The 15,170-nt window shown below is 37.4% G+C and overlaps 1 protein-coding gene across 1 annotated transcript in view; it reads right to left on the reverse strand.

Moving 5' to 3' along the window:
- Positions 1-15,170, reverse strand: part of CDC40 (cell division cycle 40) — a 36,685-nt gene that overhangs the window by 9,734 nt on the left and 11,781 nt on the right. Inside the window, exons 4-9 of the mRNA XM_074537970.1 lie at positions 8,121-8,204; positions 6,053-6,192; positions 5,349-5,445; positions 3,552-3,691; positions 1,927-2,001; positions 1,304-1,349 (exon numbers count right to left, since the gene is read on the reverse strand). Coding sequence (XP_074394071.1) covers positions 1,304-1,349; positions 1,927-2,001; positions 3,552-3,691; positions 5,349-5,445; positions 6,053-6,192; positions 8,121-8,204 — 582 coding nt within the window. The remainder of the gene's footprint in view (positions 1-1,303; positions 1,350-1,926; positions 2,002-3,551; positions 3,692-5,348; positions 5,446-6,052; positions 6,193-8,120; positions 8,205-15,170) is intronic.

Genomic DNA, 15,170 nt, shown 5'->3' on the forward strand with positions numbered 1-15,170 from the left:
AATTAATTAAAAAAACCAAATTCATATTACTCAAAGGCTCTAACAATGCAAAGAGATGAAGAAAATCACTTAAATGACTTATTGAAGTTCTTAATGAGAAGTAGTAAAGAATAATTCAAGTGAGAAAGAAAAAGTAACTCCTAAAGAATAGTGAGAATAAAACATCATAACACCCTCACACCTCTAAAATACTGGAGAAACAAAAGCACTGCATAGAAACAACTTGATAAACAAGTATAAACTTGTATAAATTGATACACAAGCAGAACTTCAGAAGAAATTTAAACGACTCTAATAAATGGCAACATCTAATGAAAAAGAGGAGAGACAAACACTACATGAGGCTAATCTAATGGAGAAACATTTAAAATTAGAAAGCAGGTAAAAAATATGGGAAATATTAGATCAGAAAATTAAGAATGCTTTCATCTGATGTTAATCTTGTTACCCCTCAACCTCAATGCTTTTATGTGACCACCACCTCAGACTTGCAGGTTTTTTTTAGTTTAAATATTGACACAGTAATTGAAATATAGCAAAATGGTAGGCAAATCTGGTTGATAATAAGAATCTTTTGAGAAAAACAGTCACACTATTCAAAAAGAGCAGTCTATTGAAAAAGAACCTTTTTGAGCCATCATCTTTGCCACACTGCTGTCATCAGAAATAATAGGTGAAAAAAGACTTCTTTCTTGTTACTCAACATATATTCAGTCAGTGTTCTAGAAATGTTCCTATTTCAATAGGAGAATCAGCTACTTTTGTTCTGCATTCAAGGTTGCTAAGAAGTTTGTATTTCTCTCTCTCTCTCAGATATCTGCTTTAAAAAGCACCTGTTACATGAACAAAGACTGCACCTGAACCTAAAAAAGATTTCCCATGCTTTTGCACTAAAAACTCGGCACAGATGGAATGACCTATTTAAGGAGGGATCAGACCATGAGACACCCTCACTGGTCAAGTACAGAGGGTTACTGTTTTCAACATGAAGATTGGGCAACTTCATGTCAAAATTTTGCCTTAGAAAAGAAGTCTTGCATAAAGTATTCATGACTGTAGGACACTAATGTCTTGTTTTAAGGGTTGTAAGGTGTTACACATCAACATTAAATTACTTGGAATAATGACAAAGGTCTTAACAAAACATGCATGTTTTTCAGTCCTTACTGCCAAGATCATTCCAAACAGCCATGGGCTTGGATGCACACAAGTCCTCTCTATGACAAATTAATAAGCTAACCTAAAGCACATTCTTCCAGGAAGTTGTTTTAGACATAAATGAGTTTAAAATAAAATCAATTACCAATAAATGTTCGTAGACATCTTCGATCACCATATACTTCCCACAGCTAGGAAAAAAAGGATGGGGGGGAAATATGTCAATTGTTAAACAACAATGATGCTGAAATTAAGTGCCAACATATGTCAAACATCTTTTAAGAAATTAATTAGAAACATATACCATGTACTGATTATTCACAATCTATCCAGAAATTCACTAGAATGCTGTCATCTTCCTGTCAGCAAAATTCCCTTAGAATAACTAAAACTCCCACACTATATTCCAACTTTAATGACTTAAAGTTTTGCTACTAAAAAAACCCAAACACCCCAAACCATCAGCTTTCTTTTGATATATGTTGGACTGAAGTGAGATTAGTTCACACCACAAACGTTTCAGTAAAAGATTTCCACGGAGACCTATTGTTAGTTGTAAAACTAGGCATCGCAGAAAATAAATTAATACAACAACAAAGGCAATAATGTGACAAACTTGTGACCTTCTAAATGCTATTAAAAAACAACTAACATTATTCTAACACAGACAAAGGTATTTGGTAGAAATATGTTTATGTATCTTAAAATGCACTGTCTATATTCCAGGATGGTATAAAATGTGTTCACGAAAACAGAAAAATAACTCACCTTAATTTTGCAATCCATAGAGCAAGACAACATTATATGCCCAGACAGAGGAAACAATCTGACTGCACTGACACCCTGTAAATAAGAACGTAAGTTAATAGTAAATGGATAATCTAGGAGTTTCTTCACTTCATTTGCCCTCTCTTCCAAGCAAAAAGCTAAAGCTTATCTTCATAAAATATACAGATACTGTACCTAGAAAAGAAATAACCTGCCCACATTCTATTTCAGAAACAGTGATGTATTTTGAAAAAATGCTATTGGAAAAATGTTTCACTTTAACAGCTGTATATATAATCTCTTTCAACATCCACACCATTACTGTGGCAAACACAGCAAATAAATACAAACTGGGGATTAAAGGAACTGTCTCAGCATAACAAGCCTTTTTAGATGGGGCAGGTATGGAATTTTTCAAAAAAATGAAACAAAACTTTTGGCCAGCTCAATTTCTTACATATAGTACCAACGCTTTCTACCCACTGAGCTCAGATTTCCTGGGCACAGCATCTTCACAGCTGTCTGTATTCCAGGTACTCCTTTCTGGGAAGCCCAAAGAACCCCCAAGTACTCGTGGTTTTAATGTCCCTCCTTTCCATTTCATGTTGATTACTCCATTCATATGCCATCCAGTTCCTCCCTCCCACCTCTGGTTGGAGCTGGGTACTTTATCTTCCCTATTATGGCCTACTTATATCCCCCAGCTTTTCTAAATTTGTCAGCCCATTTTTCTTTTGCCTCTCTCATCGATATCATTATTCACCTTGTTTGAAGGAAAAAGCCATTTTACATATCAGTCTGGTGTAATAGGATAAAAGGCAGAGGAGGGACTAGAGCTTTGGGGAGGAGGTGTCATTCTGGCAAGCCCTGATAGTTGCAACTATAAGCTCGTTGATGCAGCAATCATTTAAGAAAAGCCCAGAAATGTGACTCAACTGAAAAAAAGGGTAAAGGCCAAAACCATTCCCTGTGTCCTCCTTTCTCCCATCTTCCAAATATTATTAAGGTGATGTCCATTGCAAGGCAGAATATTCCCCCCAAATCAGTGGCAGCAGAAGCAGCAAATTGAGTATATGCTGTACTACCCTGAGCAGTGAAACACTTTCCTAACACCAGAAGCATGTATATTGTTTTGGTATCTGACACAAGAAGGAACTGTGGATTTTAAGCAGCATCAAAGAAAACCCTTACCAAGACACACCTCTCAAAGGTATTAGCTGTATTTGGGAAACCTGTAATCACCAAACCTATGTAACTTTACCCAAGTTTGATACAAAATAGCCTTTAAGTACTCTTACTACAAAAAACCCTCAAACCCCAAACATTCTTAGGAATCTCTAGAATCAGCTTTATTGTCATTCACATTGTAGTTTCAGAAATAACTTCAAATCCCCCCAAAGTCACTGAACAATACTTTACCCTTTAAGGTAGGAAGTATATGCAGCTAGACAACTGCAGTGGAACAGGCAAACACCTTGAGCATGTAACTCAACTAATTACATGCAGAGTATGGTAAAGAGGAAAATACTCTTTCCTTCTACTGACTTTTCAGTTTTATAGAAACTACTAGCTGCAGACCACAAATTAAATGGGTTGTTATGCTCTATGCTCACAAAGATTCCTACCTTTGTATGCCCAGACCACACATGGATTTGTTTCTTTGGAAGATAGCACTTCTCAGGTGGTACTGTAGAACGGAGATTGACCCCAACATCTTGAGGGACATGAAGATAAGATCTCCCCTGATAGTCATACATTTCTTTAACTGAAAAGGTAAACAGAGAATTCTGAGAATCCATATTTTAAGAGGTTGTAATCTTTGAAAGGCTTAATAACTCACACAATTACAGTTTTCTCAACATAGCTGCTCTGCTGTAGAGCGAGAGGTGAGAGAGGGGGTATAAGAAAAACCAGCTTCCTCATACAGATGGAGAATCTTATTTGACATCAGTTATACTCAAATTATGTCAATTCAGCAAAGTCTGCTTGGAACCTTACAATCCAAACATGAAGACAATCTTTCTCTTACCCATTTTACTCAAACAGCAAGAGAGTTCCCCTGACCAAAAAGACTTCGCTTACACTAACGCTACATAGATTAAATTGTGCAACTCTAACCCTGACATTTGCTTGCAACTCACATTCTGGCCAACTCTGTGCTGGGTCAGTCATATCAACAGAATTACAAATCAAGGAAAAAAGGATTCATTTGGCCAGCATGAACCAATATTGGTCAGCAGCAGCCAACAACTGCTCTTTAGCTAGATTTAAGAAGCAGTTGGACAGTCAGAAACACAGGGATGCATTGTGCAGGAAATGGATTATTTCAGAGTAGACGTATGTTGGGTAGTCATGACAATAAACTGTGCACTGATTAAATAAATTTCTCAGTGTCTGCAATGTTGTTATGGCAGTTTTGGTTGTACTCTTGCACAGTATCCATGCACACACACATCTTCAAAATGGAGTATTTCTGGAATGTTTGCATGTGAGATCACAGTTTATATGGCAAGGTCTTTCACTGTGAAATTTCAGGTAGAGAGCATGAAAACTTGGATACAAAATAATTAGCCTATAGGAGGCTCAGTGGCTAAAATTTCATGTTTGTTATGTTCACTGCTATAAATACCATCATGAGCTACTACACATAAACAGAACAATGTTCTAATGCCAGCAATGCTTTTCTCACAGCCACCACTTCTTCCTCAATGCACATTAGAAAGGATGCTCACAGCTCCTGTGTGTGAGCCTGGCTGTAGAAACTGGCACACAAAGGGAGACCCTGTCTACCAAACTATGCACGCCAAGCAGTGCTACACAGGGCTGTTTTGTAAGCACACAGTTGAAGTAACAGCTTTAAAAAATTACTGAATTCTACTTAATTACCAAACCATTTTCTTTGAAGGTACCACATACTACAGGCTTCTCTAGGGTAATTAATTGATACACAATTATTCATAATATGACAGCAAGAACATTTACGTTAAAAATTGAGGAAGTGTAAAGTCCAAGTAATTTTCTAAATTGTTCATAAACCATAACTCAGAGCACTACCTGCTGATGAAAATACTGACACATAAAACTACAATAATTCTGAAGCTGAAACTAAGCCAAATCCATAACTTCAACATGTTTGCTCTGTGAAACAGAAAAGAGATACGTGCATCTAGTAACACTGAAAATAAATAAATAAAACCAGTACCCTGAAAAATTATATTTCCACACTGCTCTTCACAGTACGAAGTGGAATTAGTCCAAGTTTATCTCTTTCCCTGTCCTTTATGCTTTTGCCTGTGAGTGCTGTTATCTCCAATACAGAAACATCAACGTGCTGAGGCTGTCTGCCATCCTCACTAATTAACACAGCAGGCAAGAAAACACAGTGAGCTAGAAAATGAGAACAGCCAGGAAGATGCCATTACCATGTAATATAGTCTTCTCCTCTCCAGGTTTATCATCTTCTAGTTTTCCTCTCTTCTGCCTCTTAGCTGTTATTTCATCCAACTCCTTCTGCTCTTCCTGGAAAAAAATAAAACATGATCTCTTAAAAAGTCAGCATTCAGAATCACATCACAAAATCCAGAACTGTACTATTGTTTACTCACTATTAAGAAGATATTTATTTGCTAAACAAGATTAGAAATATTTCTAAGCATCAATAAAGAGAATACCCCTATCAAAACCATAAAGGCTTGGAAAGCTATGTACACTGAAAAGAACAAATATATTTTTAGTCACAGACTAAAGCTAAGCACTGACTGGACAAGAAGGATATCTGTTGGTTGGATGGTTCAGGGTGTGTGCATTTGTTTGTGTGATATTGGGCGTTTACATTTGCCATTTTTTTTCAAAAGAAGTTTTATTTTCACTTTTTTTCCCTCCTCAAGCTGTTTCTTTTAATCAGACTACACATAGATTGAATTAATTTTATTTCCAAAAAGTGTTCCAAATAATTGAATGCAGAATATCTGGAACATCTGATTTGGATATGTCACCCAAAATATTTCTAATTACCCCAAAGCATAGCATGGATCTGGCTTGGACAAGCACTAGTGCAGCTGGATCTCTGTTGAAACCACTGCCATGTACTGACAATTTGTATCCATTTTGTTAAAGCAGGACTTACTTCTGATGGTTTGGCTACTTCTTTTTCATCAACATACTTCGCCCATGGTCCCAGAAACCCATCAATATTAGATGCATCATTCTCCTTGAATTTCTTCCTCTTTTCAATTTTCCTCTGCCCTGTTTCAAATACTGTTAAACCTGAAGAAGGAAACAATACACTGACTAACTGCTAACACAGAATACATCAGAGGTTACACCATAGTCAGTTTAGAAGAAAAAGCCACCACCACTGCTCCTTTCAATATAAAGGACAACATGGAAAAAGTATTTGATCAAAATTGGCCAAAGCACTGCTCACTTCTCCAGCTATGAACATCGCTAACTATGTGCAGTAATGGAGTAACACTTTAACTGTGTATCCCTGCTTGTTAGAATATTTAACCAGGCATGTACCATAAATTTTTAACAGTAAGTCTGCAGACTGCATGAATACATAATTTTCATGATTTAAATAGTGTAGTCTTTGAAAGTAAAATCTTCCTGGCTTGTGATCCCTCTGAACCCCCTCAGTTTGGAAAAAACCAGCCCGGAAATGAAAATAAGACAAGTGCCCCAAAACCCCAACCCCAACTGTGTATTTTAGAAAATTTAATTTAGAAAAAAATAATAGAATTATAGAATGGTTTGGCTTGAAAGTGACCTTTAATGGCCACCTACTCCGACCACCTCGCAATAAGCTTCAACAAGATCAGTTTGCTCAGAGCCCTGTCCAACCTGAATTTTAATGTTTCGAGGGATAAGGCTCCCACTACCTGTCTGGGTAACTTGTTCTAGTATTTCACCAACCACATTGTAAAAAATTTCTTCCTTATGATGTAGTTTGAATCTGTCCTCTTTTAGCTTAAAATCATTACCCTCGTCCTATTGCTACAGGCCCTCTTAAAAAGTTGGTCACTATTGACAGAGTCATCTCCTCCAATCACTATCATCTTCTTTCATAGAAATACTAGCTTTTCACAAATATTGCACAGAATTTCATGTGTCAAAGCCACTATACAACATGGATATGGGCGGGGAAAAATCCTGTAGGTAATTATTTTAACATATTTTAAGTTTTCCAAGGTTGTATATACAATTATGTTCAATTTTCAAAAAGTGTTTTTCTGCAGCAGCAGTAATACTCATCTAGTACAAAAGAGACAAAAGAAGCTTTATACAAACAAGGGAAAAATAGGCAATGTAAAAAGTTAAGTGGTGATCAGAAGGAATCACATTAATCAAGGGTTTTCTTAAAATGAAGTATGAAATTCCATTATGAAAAGGGTTTTTTTAAAATGGTTTAATCTTAGTCATTTCCTTCTTTGGAAGGAAAGACTGAAATAAGCTTGGATATATTCTGAGGAAAAGGACACAGAAATAAAGATCCTTTGTATACCCTTGTGAATAGGATATTTGAAAAAGGCATGCAAGGGAAAGCATAACCATGACATTTACACAGGTACAGTTTTCCAATGCAAACGAGTCCCTTTGAGTGTTAAATATCTTGTATCAAAGTATAAATTACAAAGCCCATGCCTCTGGTATCAATCCTCCCAGTGGCATGCCGTGCTGTTACCATTTGGCAACCTTCCAGTGGTTTTTTCTTTTCCAAATAACCCAAAGAGCTTAACTTTGCTAAGCAGAGATAACATGCAGCTCCCAACAGGAGTGCCAGAGGTTGCACACAGAGTGATCAGTTTGCTCCTGAGGAGCAGCTTTGGTGATTAGCTCAACAGACAGGTATCCTAATGCAGACACATGACAATGTTAGCTTAGACAGAATTTAGGAGAACCAAAAAGCTGTTTCAAATTGTACTGATAAATTGTATTCATGCAATGGCACATTACAAATCCTATTCTGAAATTTGTCATGACAACCTGAATCATTTGCTACTTCAAGAAAACAAAACACTCCAATATCTCTCTTCCCCCTCTGCATTAAAATTGCAACACGTTTCTTCTTTATTGTGTTCTTGGACACGGGTAAGTCTCACATAATACCTTCCTTTGCTAATACCCATTAGTAAAGAAGCAATGAAAACAATTTAAAGATGCAAGTAATTTATACAAGATTCTGAATTAATTACCTTGATTTTTTTCAGCTTCTTCTACAGAACCAATATATTTGGTAGCAGCTTCAGGGTTATCTACCGAGGGATCTAATGCATAACCTGGAACAAGAGGAAAAAAATACTGTTATTTCAAGCTTTTCAGTTTTGTACAACTTTTACTACTCTGTCCCTCTGCAAATTCTTTCCTGTTTACTCTGAACGAGCTGGGGATGACGAAGGATTGAAACTTTGGAATCCCATTAACTTGTCACTTGGCCTGAGTATAAAGACTACTCTGAGGTAGCACCATGAGGCCCTCGAGTACATACTGCTATCAGAATTCTTACATTTGCACAGCACAGAGAAATACAGAAATGTAACAGGCAACAGTTAACAACATAAGATACATAAGATACAAAGGGTGGGTAATCACAAGAAGCCAAGTAACAGAATCTGGTGGGCAAGGACCCCAGGATGCCCCTGCTCCGAGCGAGGTCAACGCTGAATTCAGGCCAGTGTGCTGCAATGCAAACAGATTCTGAAATGCCATGGCAACCTCTCCTTGTAGTAGCATAGCATAAGGAAAAGACTAGCTCAAAATCTTATGTCAGTGCACTCAATGTTAAATGGATGCTGCTTTAGTGCAGGACACTGCTCCTTGGTTTGCAAAGCCAGTGAGTCACGTGGGAAGCATTCAGTGGCTGCTGCATCCACAGAGCCCTCTGGCTTCAGGAGCAGCCTTCTGCCCTGCCCACTACTTCTGCTGGGTCAGAGACTGTCAGCTCTGGCAGCCCTGGGGTGGCAGCAGCTGGGAGGCAGAGGATAGAGATGGGGGGAAAATAAATGAAGTTTTCTGGGGCTTTGGGTGTATTCTGTCTCCCAGAGCAAAAGTAACTTAATCCTCCTCCTGCCACAACTGGGAAAGCTTCAACTTGAAAGGAGTTGTTTTAACTAATGCGGATGGTATCAGAAGCAGCAGTCATGGGCCTTAATTTTTAAAAGAATTAAATAGTCACATCTTCATTTCCTGATGACAGCTGTTGAGCCTCAATAAAAACAAAACAGATCCAAACAACTCCATCCACAACAAAATCAGCTGCATTTAGTCTTATAAATAATTTATAAAATGGACAATCATTTCATAGCTATTCAGGATATTTACAATTTTAATACATATAGCCAACTTTTTTTCTCCATTTCTCCTGAAGTGGATAACACGATCTTATAAGATGACAAATGAATTCACTTGGTTTCCAAGGAACAGGTGGTGCACTGAACACTTACTGACCACCATGGTTTATTTTTTTTGGGAAAGGCTGCACCCTGGTGGACATAATCACAATTTTTATTAAATACTAAAGTGACAAAATGTCTCTTGAGGAGTCAATGAGCATTCCTCTCTATCACGGATGGGAAAAAAAAAGATAAAGAAAGATATTAAACCACCAGTAAAACACATGTAATGAATTAAATTCTACAGCATCTAATTCCTGTATTTTTGTAGATTCACAGAGGCAATCATGAGCAGAGGGAGATTATCTAGTTTACTCTGGAGACCAATGGCTCATAAATGCACATACAAACACATACAAGCTGGGAACCTATCAACACCATTGCAACAGCCAAAGGAGATTGTCTCCCCAAACATTTTTCAGAAAGACTACTCTCCTAGAACATGGTCCAGTTAATTTCCTTTTGGATGCTGGGAAAAAAAGTACTATTGAAATTAGTGGAAGTGTCATTCCAAGAACACAGCAGGTATTCCCAATCCAAATGGAGCACTCCACCTGCCAACCAGCCCCGTAGTTTCAAACCTGGTAAAACCCAGCTGTAGAACAACATATGTCCAGATGATCCATGAATACAATATAGGAAGAGAAATACATGCCAATGTCTTCTTACCAAATATACATTCCCACTATTCCTCCGTTAAACAGTAAAATAATTTATTCTAGATTTTTAGTAGGATTTACTTCTATGGATAACCAAACTGAGCCAACACTGCAATCAGACTTCCCCTAATTTAGCTGCCTGCTTTTACTAAGCCACTATTTCAATGAGCTCCCTTCCAAGCTATAAGGTTTCTGCTAACAGTAGAGAGATATTACTTTGGATTGCTGTCAAAATCAATACAGTGGTTTACTTGTCCTCCAACTGTATTGACACCATCTCTGGGACTCTATTTGCTTGGTACTTGTAAAAGAGGGACAGTATTCCCATGAATAGGGCCCCTGGGCCAAGCACAGCTTCCCGTGGAAGTGGAGACTTACAGTTGGGTTGAATTTGGTCCAGCATCATTCTCATAGAAAAGCTCTGAACAATTTCTACTTTCTAGTGGATATGTGAAAGGAATATTTTCCTTCTGGCTGGGACTCCTAAACGCAGCTGCAAAAGACAGCTTGCTTTTATCCTACTCAGCTGGTATCCCACATAGTGTGCCCTGACTTCTGTGGCTCCTTCAGTTTTTGTTAGGAGGCAGATATTTCCCACAGCATTTTAGCAACGAAAGACACAATTCCACCTACATCCATAATTTTAGTGCATCTGAAAATGGTTGGTTAAGTAATCAGACTTTGATGTGCATTCCAGAAAGACAGCTCATTAAAGCCTGTTTACACCTCACTGTGCAATGCAGCACACAGAGACCCAAAGTAGTTCAGGTATGAGGGAAAATACAGCTGGACTAACCCACACTGCACTGGCATTTCTACAGAATCAAAGTAATCAGAGAATAAAGTGCCTACAATTTCTAACAGGTAATAAGTGACTGTAGGTGCTGCATGTAACATGAGTAGATTAAAAAAAAAATCACAAGTGTTATTTCCAAGGCAGTTATTTTAGGCTCTTAAAATATCAGTGTTAGTGATGACATAATCCTGCTATAACCAAGTTACTGAACACTCAGAAAGAGCTTTGAGATTCATTAGACTTCAATAGAAGACTATTTCTTATTAAAAAGGACATTATCTTGTGAAGAAGAGATTTAAAAATACCAAATGTTGCATGAGTGAAGCAGTCCACTGTTAGGATGAGCACTGATGCTCAAATGCTCAGCTATGAAATGGCTAAAATATTCATGAACAATTTATGTGCAGCATGTAAAACAATCTGTAATTCTTCTTCTGAAAATGTCTATGTGCTCATATATTGACTTTTTATCAGTACTCAAAAGGGAATTTTCAAGAAAAGAGACTCCTTCAGCTGAGAGCACAGATACAGAAGAATAAACATGTGCTGTATGTTAGGATTTCCTAGACTTTTTTGATGTGCTCCAAGGAATACAACATTAAAAAAATAATGCTAGTTAAGCATTTTAAATCATAATGTCTTGTGAAGGGGAATTTTATTCTCTTGATAGTTGAAATTAAAATAAGAAGACTGCCTTACATCAATGGAATAAACTAGGGTATATCACCTAGGGCTGCAGATGCAAAACTGGTTACCAATTAAAAAAGTCAGACTCCCACAGAGCAATTATTAATGGTTTTCCATTAAACTAGGAGAGGACCTTTCACAATATCATAAAATGCCTACTTGGACTATTTTATTCAATGTTTATTATGGATTATGCCATCAGTATACTCCTTTCAGGTAGCTGTAAAGGGCAATAAGGTGTCCCCCACAGGATTTTTTTTCCAAGCCGAACAGTCCCAGCTCTCTCAGTCACTGCAGATTTTAACCCCAATGTGGAAAACATCTCCAGTGCCTGTGACAACTTCAGTTTCCCTAACTCCTGGAATAAAGGGAACCTTACTGAGATTGGTATGTCTCATTTAAATTCAAAAGCAAATGGCACTGAGGAGGCTGAGAGAGTACTTTCTGATAAAATATCTGAGGTACTTAAAGAACACCTAAAGAAATATAATACTTTAAAAAATACTTAAAGAAAAGTAAGCAATTTGCAATGACACACAATCTTTAGAAACCCAAGGAAAAGGCAGCACAGAAATCTGAAATCCCAGGTAATAGGGACACTAATAATCACAGAATCCTATTCAAACTGAAGGCAGGGAAATGGAAAACCCAAGCACACATGCAAAACAACAGAGGCTAAAAGTAATACACTGGAACATATTGTTTTAAAATAATAAACTAACATAATTGGTAGGACAGTACTGACATAATTGGACATAGAATATATGCTTTACCAGGCAGAAAGAATACAGAAAAGATGGTCATGCCAGTGGGGAAAAACATGCTCTATGCCATAGAAAGCTTAAAGACAAATCAGATTAACAAGCTAATAGTGTTAATGAGCATTAAATGATCCTGTGGACTGAAATTTCAGGTCTAAGTAGTGGTGAGTAGAGTTGCCAGAAGTCCCAGAGTGACCATTAAGACAGAAAATGCAGTAACCATCAGAGATTAAACAACAGGTGCCAGGAAAAGAAGCACAGTAATAATGATGTATTTTAGTCATCTCCTTGCAGCAGACTGCACAAATCTCACACCAAGATGTGATAATTTTTACACAATGTACTTGTACCATGAAGCAGTCATGCCAGAGATTCACATGAAAAAAGCCAGTTTAGCAGTACAGGAAACTTGATTGTAAGATATTCTTTCAAAGGACACACATTTTAACAATGACCATAATGGGGTATAAAATGAACATTGTTGGCAAAGCAAAGGAAGATTGAAAAACATTTATGACAATAATTTTAATCTCAAAATAGGAGGGCTATATTAAGAAAAGATTTCTAAAAGGAACAGAAAGTAAGCACCAAAGGGTAAAGCCTTTTTCAAATGCAGGGGCACTTCAAAGACACCATGCAGGAGAAAAAAACCCTCATGCCTGCTAGGTAATAAAACACAACTTTAAAGCAACCAGAGGAAGCGAGCACTGCCGAACAGCATGTTAAGAGAAAATATTAGAAATATAAGAAACTATTCTTCAAAGAGTTGAAGTTGCATCCAGATGTGGAAAATACAAAGATCAAACTCCAGCAGACAAAGTAAACACTACACTAAGGCAGCCTGCTTCCAAAAGTGAGGGAAATCGTATAGGATATAAAAACTAACACTTGTCCTTCATCAAAACTGGCAGGCACAGAAAGTGCACCCAACAATGTATAGGCCAACTGATGCTCAAGGACTGAGAAGAGCATCTGTCAGGGTTGTATTAAACACACATTGATTCTAGTGGACTCCTGGGCCAGAATCTTGCTTTATGGGCAACATGATGCTGAATCTACCTCCACATGAAATGCCAGGAAACTACAGAGTCAAATAAGTGGTAACAAAACACCAGGATCAGAGGCAGTCACCCAAGAGATCTAAAGCCAAATCACAGTGCAGGTACTCTCACCTAATATCACCTCAATATGGCAGAAAAGGAATGTATCAAATACAATGCTGTCTTTCAAAGGACATTTCAGAGGAGATATGGAGAACTACAGATCAACCTGCCAGACATTTGTACTGTTAGAAGATTCAAGGAGTAGAAACTACAATAAAGAAAATGAGTATGCACTTGGATGAGCATTATATATTGCAGGAGAACGGACACCACAGTTTTCTCTATAGGTACATCACAATGAGAAAATCACCACAATATTTCTGAGGTGACAATCCTGTGAATGAGCCAAGCTTAGTTGATCTTGGATACCTTTACAAAACCAAGTTAGACTGATTACAGGGTGCCTCAATGATATTTTAAAAACCCACAGGTTTTTATGTGGTCAATTGATGAAAAGTTATTAAAACACTGTCAAGAATAAATGGTTGGTTTGCACAGCACAGGAAAGTTGCTGGTGGATTCATGCTCAGGCCCATGACATCCAACATATTGATAAATGATGTGGAAAAATGGAGCAAGTAGCTTAGAGCAAGTTACTCACAGAACAAATTCACAGTGAGAATAACATGTAACTGCTGTGCACAGCTTTGCTTTCCATCTTAGGAGCAATACAGTGGAACTAGAAGGGACACAGAAGAGAGACAAGGACAGCCATAGGCATGAAAAGGCTGCCACTGAGGAACAAGAAGATTGATCAGATCTATCCAGGTGGGAAAAAAAAGGAGACTGAGAAGAAGCTATGGCCAAGATCTATAAAATAAGAAATCACACAGAAATGGTGAATAAGAAATGATTGCTCATTTCATTTTCCAGGATAAGAAACATGGGGATATGAAGCCAAACTAGAAAGCTGTTAAGTGCCACAAGTTCAGAACAGAGATACTTCCTCACATAAGGAGCTGCTAAGTTGCAGAAATGCCTGAAAGAGGTTACTGTACAAAGAAAAATTATATGGGTTCAAGAAGCAGCTGGAAACATTTGTCAAAAAGAAAAAACAGAAAACCCCCAACAAGTTGTCTGAAAATTAATAAATATACAAGCATTGCCCTTGGCTGACAGACTGTGTATTGAAAAGAAGTATTCAGGTGTATAACTATTTTCTTGCTTCCTTCTTCTGCTCCTCACTAGATACCCACTGCTGGCCACTTGTCCAATGGAATAAAGGGCTGGAAGGATCCTCAATCAATGACAGCATGGATGTTCTCAATGATGCTATCCAAGCAACATAAGAAAAATGTACTTTTAAGAGTAAATATTTACTGCACAAGAAGTGGGTAAGAAAGACTAGTTGTCAAAAAATACTTGGGTTTTGTTTGTGATTAATATACAAGTTTCTCAATGAATATGTATAACCTTTCAGGATTATATATATTATAAAGCTGGCTTTTTTTTCGTGAAAGACACTGAGACAGTTGAGCTGTTTTGGACACATGATCTCATTTACTACACTTGTCCCTCATTAACAGTCACTGCTTATCTATTTGCCAGCCTTTGCAGATTTGAGACCTCCTGCCTTAGTGCAATGGTGCTAAACAGAGTAATAGAGACCAGAAGTCTCAAGATCTGCAGCTTTTAAAAGAGGTTTACTCCTGCTCCTCTAATAGGTTATGAATCAGTCTTAAAAAGATTTATGGCTTGGGGATATGCCTATCAATTTTACTTGCATTTCTATACTTCCTGTTTTCTGAGAAGATATTTATTGCATCCTTCCAAATGGAAAAACAGGGTATTGAAAGTGTTAATAGATAACTTTCTGACAGCTTAAAGGAGTGCTGTTTATAACAGAT

The sequence above is a fragment of the Zonotrichia albicollis genome, chromosome 3, assembly GCF_047830755.1.
Source record: "Zonotrichia albicollis isolate bZonAlb1 chromosome 3, bZonAlb1.hap1, whole genome shotgun sequence".
Taxonomy (NCBI): Eukaryota; Metazoa; Chordata; class Aves; order Passeriformes; family Passerellidae; genus Zonotrichia; species Zonotrichia albicollis.